General features: G+C 33.8%; 1 protein-coding gene across 2 annotated transcripts in view; it reads left to right on the top strand.

The window, feature by feature from the left end:
* Nucleotides 1-10558, top strand: part of Cmc1 (C-X9-C motif containing 1) — a 75416-nt gene extending 64858 nt beyond the window's left edge. Inside the window, exons 4-5 of one of the 2 annotated variants that reach the window (XM_019209639.2) lie at nt 5052-5142; nt 10306-10558. In XM_019209639.2, coding sequence (XP_019065184.1) covers nt 5052-5142; nt 10306-10426 — 212 coding nt within the window. In that variant the 3' untranslated portion in view covers nt 10427-10558. The remainder of the gene's footprint in view (nt 1-5051; nt 5143-10305) is intronic. The other variant, XM_010638280.3, reaches the window with a different exon arrangement.
* Nucleotides 10559-10577: the final 19 nt, after the last annotated feature.

Here is a 10577-nt window from a genome sequence, read left to right as displayed (position 1 = left end):
ATATATATATATGATTGTGCTGTTCTCCTTTTTAAAACCCTCCAGTTGCACTTAGGAGAATGCCTAAACTTTGTATTTAGGGGAGGAATGAACCTAAGGCTTTTCCATTGACCAATATCTGCCCAGTCTCACAGAATGCTGGGATTGTAAGTGTGTACCACTGTGTTTGGCCAAAAGCCTAAACATTTTAACACTGCCTACAGGTCATACTTGGTACATGACTTTCTTCTTCAACTTCATGTCCATTACACACACACACACACACACACACCCTAAAAACAAATGTTATAGGCATTCTGAGTTATTCTCTGTAATATTCTCTAGACATTTTCCTCCTGTGCTTCTTTGTCCAGAATTCCATTTGTCCTCTTTAGCCAGCATAGTATAGCCACGTAGTATAGATAAAAGTACTTCACATGGGAATTCCTTCTTGAATATGTTTGGAGTTCACATTACGTGTTTCCACAGCATTCCACCTGCTCTTCTGTTCAGAGTAGGTATGCTACTCAGATGTTAGTACTTTTTAATTACTATTTTAGAAACTTTACTTAACTCCCACAGAGCAGAAAGCTTACCAACCACAGTGCTAGGCATGTGGTAAATACTTTGAAAATGTTTAGTGAATGCATGGATGATATTTATGAGCCTCTGGATGAGTAGCAAGTATATGAAAAGATTATTTTAATTTATTAAGTCAGCTAATAGATATAAAACATCCCATCAAACTGTACCTAGTATATAATTACATTAAATACAGTGAAGAGTAGCCACTTAATGTTGTACTGTGAAGACAGGAATATATGTGATTTTCATCGTACTTTGGAAATTAAAAACAATGTGATATTTACAAATGAATCTTTTCTTGCACAGTAAAGTAACAACATGATTTGGTAATTTCTCAGCTACAGGAATTTGCTTTTGGAAACTGATGACACAGTTTTGAAGATGTGAGCTCAAGAGAGAAGCCACTGTTTCAATGTATGTTTTTGTTAAAAGTGCTTGTTTCTGCATTTTTCCATTTGAAATACAAGTTTTATAAAATTTTTGGGAAATAATCCACATAATTCTTTCTTTTGGATTAGGTTGTTTGCTGGAGATGACTCCTTGATACTTTTTTATCCAACTTAATTGAACTTAACTTTTTTATCCAGTTTTGAATTGTCTATGCTTGACTTTAGATTATGTAAAGTTGGACTGGATTCTTTCCAGTAGATTGCTGGGATCATTGATAGAGACTTTGCAAGAGACCTACACTTTATTACTAGATTTTACAAACTAATGTATGTAAATTCAGTACTATATACAATAATCCTCATATACATCATGAAAAACTTTGTTTATCCTGTTATCTATACAAAATATGGTGCTTTGTGATTTGTTTCCTTCAGCTGAGCAGTCATTGAGAAAAAAAAAGGATAAAATCTTGTCTTCATTGTCTCTGCCTTAGTTCAGGCCTCCATCACTGCCTGTGAGACTGGTGAGCTCCAGCCTAAGGGTAACCTCCTGTTGTCTTCAGGTGCTTTTTATTTCACAGCTTCCAGAAGGGATGATTACTGAGAGTGGCACTGCACTTAGACATCATCTTTGGGGACCTGACATTAGACTGCTTGCTACAGAAGTCTTCACATAAAAGATAGGTTTTCTTCTGAAAATTTAGTTTTACATTGTAATTCACATAAAAAGTTTAAAGTTGCAGATATCTTTGTCTGAAGGGAAATATTAAGTAAAAGTCAGCATCCTTTCCTTCCCTAAATTGTATCATTTTTAGTCTTGTATTTTTAAAATCTTACGATTCTATAAATTCTCAAAGGATCTTTTATACATGGTGTTTAAAGTGCATCTTTTATTGTTATTTGGATACTTTTATATGAAGAATTTTGTGCTTAAGATTTCTATTTTAGAGTTGAAATGATGTTATGAATGTGAGTGATTTTTAAATCTAACCTAGTATGTTTTTTAGTTAGTAGCACCTCCTAAATATTTTTCATTTAATTGGAAACTTTTGATTTAAAAGTGAGATTTAGTAAGATGATTGTGTAGTTGTAGAAATATTGCATATAGCTTATATATTAAAATTATACATTATATTATTATCTAAATAGATATGCTTTTTGTAATGTGGGAAAAATAGGCACTTTATGAACAATGGTTAAGGAAGTAAACTACTGAAAAGTTACAAATAAGTCCTGTATCTAAAGATAGTTATGAAAAATTTTTTTAAATCATAGAGATAAAAGGAATGAATCTAAAGACATGAAATAATTTATATCTTTTAAAATTGTCATCTGTCAATGAATGCTTTGGCTCTAACTAGATAACAATATTTGTAAAGTGTTGTGTGGAACTCAACTCAGTGCAGTGAAGAATGTAAAAGTTCAGGTGTCTGATGTTTGTAATTCCCTGTATGAAACTGCTCCATAAGAGCTTACCCCTAACTTTAAGCAAGCTATTTCTAGGGGTTATTAAATATTAAAATGTACTCAAAGTTTTTGTAAGGTAAATAAGTTAAAAATAATTTCAGTATGTTATTTCTGTTAACAGATTTTATGTGGAAGCTCCCAAAAAGTTTTTTTCATATCATAGTAAACTATGTTATTAGTTTACTTGTACTTAATTACAATATGGATGATTAATTTGCCCATTTCTTTAAAGTTTTTAACTAAGATATTCTTGACATAAATTTTTTATAACCAAGTATATTATCACCTATACTTAATTATATGATATTAGTTTCTTTTGGAGAAATGATTTTGAAAAATACAGGATTTTATATTGTTGATATTTTAAAGAAAAATTTTGAGTGTACATTTTTAAGCATTTAGTAATTTAACAGTCTCTTCATATTGTTACCTTCAGTATTTATTGATAATCACTTATTTTACTTTAAGCTTTATTTAATAAAATGAAATTATATTTTCATAATTTCTAGTGGTAATTAGAAAAATTACTGAATCAGGTATATAGACTATTTACATAAAGTTGAAAGAAGCAATTAAATTGTAAAATTTGTTTAAAAATACCATTTCAGAAATTAATTGGCAGTATTAGCAAATCCCTATTATATGAATATATGCTAATGTAGGATGAAAGATCCTCATTAAAATCTTCTTTGTAAACAAGAGACAAAAACCTTACGAACAGCTTGAGGCTTCAGACTAGTCACAATTACTCTGGAAGAGATTGGAACAAGTGTGAAAATATATAGACTATGCCTTTAGTGTGATCAGAACCTATAAATGTTATCTTCTATCAGTTTCCTACTAAGGATGTTTTATTTCATATTAGGTGGAATACAATTTAAAACAATACAGTGTATAAGCATTCTGTTGTGAATTTCTTAAATCAATAAAACTGTTTGGTTTGTTACATTTGGAAAGTAAATTTTTGATAATAACCTTTGTGTTTTTTTTTTCTAGAAGAGGGCTGGGGTTTGATCAACTAGCATGTTTTCATTAGGCAAAATCTGTGATGCCAATGATTTTGTTAGACATTATTTGAGTGAACTAGCTTGGTATATGTATAACGAGTCAGAAGTGCTACAGGGAAATCCAGTTCATTGTTCATCACCACTCTTGAATATGATGATTCTCTTAAAGAAGTTTTGGTCAGTTTATTCAAATGAAAGTCTTTTGTATTCTTTGTCCTTGTTCCTATTTTGCTCATTTTTCTTTTAGGCGATAGCCTTGGTATTTCAACAAACATCAGTGTTATAGAAGTTTTGTCCTGATCAAGTCCCTTAAGGAATTTTTTTTACACAGTTAAGAAAAATAACGAATATTTTCAGTTACTTATTGTTTAAAAATATTTGTGTTACATATTGTAGTTATGTGGCTTTATGAAAATTCCTGAATTTACCTGCTTATTATAATTATACATAATTTCTATTTCTCAGTAACTGGAAGGTAGCACATAGATCAAGGAAAAAGGGAACTTTAAGAATTTTGATTAAAGGAGTTGTAAAAATACTGAGGAAATACTTTTGACTACAGCTTCTGTGGGAACATGATGTTATGGCTAAAGATTTGAAATTAAGTGGTGGCGCATGCCTGTAATCCCAGCACTCGGGAGGCTGAGGCAGGAGAATTACTGTGATTTCGAGACCAGCCTGGGCTATATAGTGAGTTCTAGGTCAGTCTCAACTACATAGTGAGACCCTGTCTCAAAAAACCAAAAAAAAAAAAAAAAAAAAAGATTTGAAATTAAAAAGGCTGCTAACCTTGGGACAGATTAGAGATTGGCAAAACCTGGAATGAGTTGCCAGTGGTCAGAAGGAAGGACCAGAATAGTATAGGGGGATAGGTGCATAGTACAGGAAGATAGTTGTGAAAGGTGAAGAGCAGAATACTACCCTGTTCTGTGGAAAGATAATGTTAGGACTGAATGACCAGAAAGAAACAAACATGAGACAGGAGTAGCAAGTGGCTCAGTTGTAAGTAGAATATAATTCCAGGCATTTCTGAGTTGGTGGTCCTGAAAAAGTGATACCAAATAGGCCAATGCAATTTACAAGTTAAGCTACTAGTAGAATGGAAATTTAACAAAACCGTGAAATCTGTGGGACATCAGAGCTGATTTGAGAAATGAAATTAAGTTCTATTCCTAGGTACAAAGGCATCATTGCGGTCTTGTCTGAAAGAAAGGAGGTGTTTTGAGACCATTAACTGTGGATCCTTCAGCCCTGTCATATATTGCTAAGATACACTGAGACTGAACACCAGAAACCAATGTGTAGAAACAATTCTTTGACCCTTCTTACTTACTTCCCCTAGAATGTACTCTTTCCCTACTAGATATCCTAATTGGTCTCTATATTGTTTCCAGGAAGCTTTCTAACCTTTTATTTTAAAAATACTTTCTTTCCTCTCAAATCTCATTTATTTCTGCAAATTGAATTCTGCTCATCTTATTCTGCCTTTTACTAGTGCTTATATCATTTACTGAGCATGTACTACCTGTCTGCACAATGTAGGTAATAATGTTAAATGAATATCTTAGAGCTATTGAAAATTATATTGATGTAATTATAAGGAATTTTTTCTTTTAAATTTCAGATTTTACCAAATGTTGCAAAGATTCTGGAATTCTGATGGTAGTAAAATGCCAGAAAGAAAATTCTGCATTGAAAGAATGTCTAACTGCTTAGTAAGTAGTTACTTCTTTGTGTGTATTAACTAACAGTATGATATTTAACTCATCAAGTGTAGCATGTTCAGTACCTCCCCCAACCAACCAAATTTCTCATACTTTTGTCTGAGTCCAAAATTTCACTATGTTGAAGATCATTCTAAAATAAAAAACATATATATCGAAAGGATTATTATTTTTTATTGTAAAATTATGTTTGTCAGCATTGTACCTGATTAAAAATATGAAGTCAGCAAACAGTGTAGTTTTTCACATGATTTAACAAATCCTAAGTTGATTTATAGAATATAATGTATTCTGATTTTTATTTCTTCTAATGGAAAGAAACTAAATTAGACTCTGAAAACTTTTCCAGGCTTTTGATTTGTTAATTAGTTATAATAAATCATATGAAAGATACAAAAGTAAATTTATATTTCTGAAGTTAAATTTTTAAAATATTTTAATATATTCACTAATATTTCATCATAGTCCTGTATCTTTGCTGGATAAAATACCTAACACCCACAATTTAAAGGAAAATAAGTTTAATTTGGCCCACACTTCAAGGGGATTTATTCTGTGGTTGGCTGGTTTCAAATCAGAAACATTGTGGTAAAAGGGTAAAGCAGAGGAAAGATGCTTAGCTTATGATGGCCAGAAAGTAGAGCAAGGAAAGTGCCAGAGAGTAGGGGTTGAGGGGCCAAACATAGACCCCAAGGTCACACCTCCACAGCCTCTCAGATATACCTACAATCATGCTCCATCCATCAGTCCCTCATATGGATCCCAGTCATTCAAGTTGACATTCCTTTACCCTAACCACCTTTATCCTACTCCTTGTCAATTTTATACCCAAATCATACATATTTAATTTCTAAAGACAATAGCAAGTTCATAATTCCACCTAACATAACCGTAACTATCTTGTATACAACCAGAAATGTAACAGTTATTCCCTAACGCCTCAGTAGTTCAAATCTTTTTAAAAGATTTGAGTCAGAGTTGCTTCTGAGATTCAAGGCAAACTCAAAAACATTTGTGAAAATCAGTAACAAATTATATAATCCCAGGGTACAGTGGGCTCAGCGTAAACAGTCCCATTCCACAAGTGAAGAACTGGGGTGAAAGAGTAGAAAAGAATGAGTCCAAGGTAAGATGAAATCCAGCAGGATAAACCTTTTTAAGATTTGCAGCTCCACATCTAGCATCCAAGAAACACAGTTGTTGAGTGGTGCCTTCCAGAGGGCTTGAGCAGTCGCCTCATGGCCTTGCTGGCTGCAGCTCACGCAGCTTTACTTTTGGGCTGACTCCACTCATAGCCTGCAGCTTTCTTTGGCAGATGTTTCACTTCCTGGCCTTTCAACGTGCTCAAGTCTCCACTGTACTTTTGGATTTATTCCTACAGCCTTATACATGCCCTGTAAGGGGCTCCTTGTCTAGACTTCTAGGCCTTCATTTAAAATGTGGAAGCTTTTCTGACTTCCTAACTCTGGATTCTGCATGCCTAAAGAACTAGCATCACATGGAGGATGTCAAAGTCTGCTACCAATTCAAGTAGACTGACCATGACAGCATGCTTTTGAGTGCTTAGATAGCTAAACACAATGAAATGAATCCTGAAGAACCAATTCCCTAGGTGACCCTTCTCTAGTAGGGGGGCTCAGGGTCTCTTTTTTTCACTTGGAAGATTTACACTTTTGCACCTTTGAGCTTATAGTGGGTTCTTGCTGATTTCTAAGATGCTCTCAAGGCATCTTTTTTTTCTTATCCCTGTACAAAGTATTTGGTTCCTTATTAATGACACTAATCTCTTCAGTAGCCATGCCTCTTTATTTCTACTTTACCCATGGTTTCTTCTGAGCCAAAATTTAAATCTTTTAAATTTTTTTGCTCTGCCTTTAAAAGCAGCTAGCAGTACCCATGCCATACTCTGAATGTTGGGCTATCTTGAAATTTATTCCACCAGATTAGTCTACTGTCCTTAATTTCAGTCTTTTGCAGTCTCAGGATATGGTTTGCTTTTTTTGTTTTGTTTTGGTTTTTTTTTTTGCCAGAGTGTAGCACACATGACCTCTAAGTCCAACTACCACTGGAGTTCTTATTCCCAGCTGAAACTTGAGTCTGGCCTTTACTGTCTGCATTCGTCAGCACTCCTGCTCTGTTTACAGAATTCTAGGGCATCTCTAGCCTTTATCTCAGACCTTCGTAAAGTCCTGCAAAGCAGTTCCAAAGGCTTTTAAATCTCACGGTTAAGTTATAGCCATAACAATTACCTCACGTCTCTGGTAACTTTTTTTTTTACTAGTCAGCTTTCTCATTGCTAGACAGAATAATCAGTACCCACAGCATAATGGAGGAGAGGTTTAGTTTGACTATGGTTTTAAAGAGATGCAGGTTATAGTTGGTTGGCTCCAAGGCAGAAACAGCATAAAGAGTGTGACAGAGCAAAGATGCTTAGTTCCTGTTGGACAGGAGGCAGAGAAAGAGTGCCAGAGGAGTGAAGGACCAGACATAGAGCCAAGGCCACATCTCCATGACCGCCCCCCAACATACATAGAAGTATGGTCCACCAATCTGTTATGCAGATCCCAAAGCCAATACTTTGACACTTCACTCAGGCAGATGCTCCTTAAATTACTAAGGGGAAGTGTACAAAGTTCTCTGAATGCATGTGCATTTTATCTCTCTACATTTTATTATCCACATTATTGACAAATAAAATTTTAGAATATTTTAGTTATTATTAATAATATCTTTAACAGGCACTCATTTTTTATATATTATTCCTCTATCCTGTGAGCCATATAAGTCAGTATGGTATATTTCTTAGGAGACTAAATCAATCATGTTCACCTGAATGCCTAATGTATAATAACAAATTGTGTTATTTTCAAAAACTTAGAAGTTTTTTATTGGAAAGGATTTCAGAGATTATGTATTTAAATTCATATCTCCATTTAGAAATAATGCTTTTTCTCAAGTTAATGCTAACAGCAGGTCTTATCCATGGGCTAGGAGCTCTACTGAGCACTTTACTGTGATGAATTCATTCTGTGATAAATTGTTCTTTCATTTCTATATGTTTAATGAGCAATCAATTTGTTACGTTTTTTTATGTTGATGGATTTTTCACTTCCGATTCAGTCATCATAATTTATTCTTAATTTGACATATAGTCTCTCCCTGCAAGTGGGCAGCTCTAAGGCAGAGTTGACAGAAGCACGGTCTAGAAAAGGGGCAATGTGGGCTGAGCTTCTCCAGCTCAGAGACAGCTAAGTTACCCGTGTGACCTTGGGTCATTTCTTACTGTGAGAAGGGATAATTTTACCTGGAGTGATTTTGTGTTAACATTTTCACCATGGTTCCCAAAGTAGGTACTCAGTAAATAGTTGCTGATTTTTTGTTTTTGAGCTTTAGTTATACATGTATATTTTTAAATTTTTATCTGAATATTAACATCTGAATAATCATCCATTTCTTACTCCTTTGAAATATGAAGAACATGTTCTATGTAGTTTATCCTGAACAAGGCGCGAGGAAATCAGGGCAAGCTACTTCTCATGGTTTAGAAGAGAGAAAAATCAGTGAAGGAACAAAAGTTGTGACATTTGCTAAAAGTAAATAGAAAACTATTAAAATTTTACTTGACATTAGGTTTCAGAATATCTTCACATGGTGGCAAGCCTATGGCTTGTGTTTTAAGACAAAAGATGTTAATGTATGAGTAATTTTTTTCTAGGCTAAAACCTATTTGAGTTTCAGTGCAATAAGTGGGTTTTGGGTTGCAGTTTGGGCACTTATCTCTAAAAGGTTATCACTGTACTCTGTTAAGTACTGCACGCTAACTGAGCCACTGGAGCTCCACCATCACTGTCCTAAGAAATGTTTATCTTTGAATAAATGCTCTGTTAAGTACTGAAATTCCAGAACACAAATGTAACCATTACTGTATTTAGTTATGTCATGAAAATTAATGGTTTCTCACCTTCACTCATTCCTGAATATCTTACAATTTGACTTATGAAATTCTTAGGTATAGCCAGATCCAACATGTAGATCTTTTATTTCACGCTCCTCTGGCCATCTCTTTTTTAAAGCTGTTCTGAAGTATAAACTTAAAATTTGTGATGTTTTCCAGTTTCTCATACATTCCTCTGTACTTAAACCTTTTCTTCCTTAATCTATAACTTAGTTGATATTTTTCTGGGTTGTCCTTGTTCTTAAATATAAGAATAGTTTGTATCCATGGATTAAATTACTATAGATCATGGTATTTCTTTGCTTTCTTGAGGTCCCATTTTGGTCCTCTTACATTATGGATCTTGGTGAATCATATAGTTGTCTGGATTTTAAGTTGTCTTTGTTCCCCAACTCTTGATGATTTCCTGTTGATTTTCCAGATCTTACCAAATCTTTTAATCCCTTTCATTCCTGTTTCTTCATTTGCCTTGGCCTTCATGTCTTGCTTGGGTTACTAGTTTATTGGAATTCTTTATCTAACTTTGCAGTTTTTTGGCCTTTATAGCACATGCTGTCATATTCATCAAAGACCCAACTCATCCCATGGGTGCTTGGTTAATTATACTCATTGCCCTCGGGATGGATTTCAAGTTCTTTATATTGCATATATGGATCATTATGACTTGGTCCTTGTGCTTTGCATATTTATCTCAGTCCTTTTTGTTACGTACATATAACTTCTATAGTACTTCCACTTGTACTTCTTTATGCATCCAGTTTTCCTGTCTATGTACCTTTTATGTGGATTTATATCGGTCCTTCAGAATTCAACTGAAGCATTTCTTTATGGTATCTCCTGCCTTCCTGTTTTTGTGGTATACTGGGTCACTTTTCTGTTACAGTACTTTTTACATGTAGTTGTAGTCTAGTCTTCACCTCTCATACCAACCAGACTCAAGGATAGCAGCTGTCTTTCTCAATGTTGTGTCCTGTGACAGTTACATAAAAAATTTTTACATTAACATGTATTTTTTTGCTTTGTGTCACATAAAAATATATCTTTAGGTCTTTATTGTTTCCATTGGTTTGTTAGCATGTTTACAGTGAATTTGTGACTGTTACTGAAAGTCTACTTCTGAAGATTAAACCTGAATATTGTTTATATTGACTGCTTGCAAAGTCATTCACTTTTAAAAGATTTTCATGTTTACCTTGTAGCTATACTGATCCAGCCTTTTATGAAGAATGTAAAATGGAATACCTGAAGGAAAGGGAAGAATTCAGAAGAACTGGAATTCCTAGCAAGAAAAGGCTACAGAAGCTCCTCACAAACACATAGGCAAAATACTCAAATGACAGGAATTCTCATATCATATTCATAATTATCTGATACAAATCGTGAAATAATGGATTCAAGATAAAAATGTATGTTTACTTTTCCCAATTAAAATATTAATTTTATATGAAATAAAGATGTTTATTGCAAAATT

This window comes from Fukomys damarensis, unplaced genomic scaffold (assembly GCF_012274545.1).
Source record: "Fukomys damarensis isolate Sample0158 unplaced genomic scaffold, DMR_v1.0_HiC HiC_scaffold_28, whole genome shotgun sequence".
NCBI lineage: Eukaryota > Metazoa > Chordata > Mammalia > Rodentia > Bathyergidae > Fukomys > Fukomys damarensis.
This window is presented reverse-complemented; position numbering and strand designations above follow the sequence as displayed.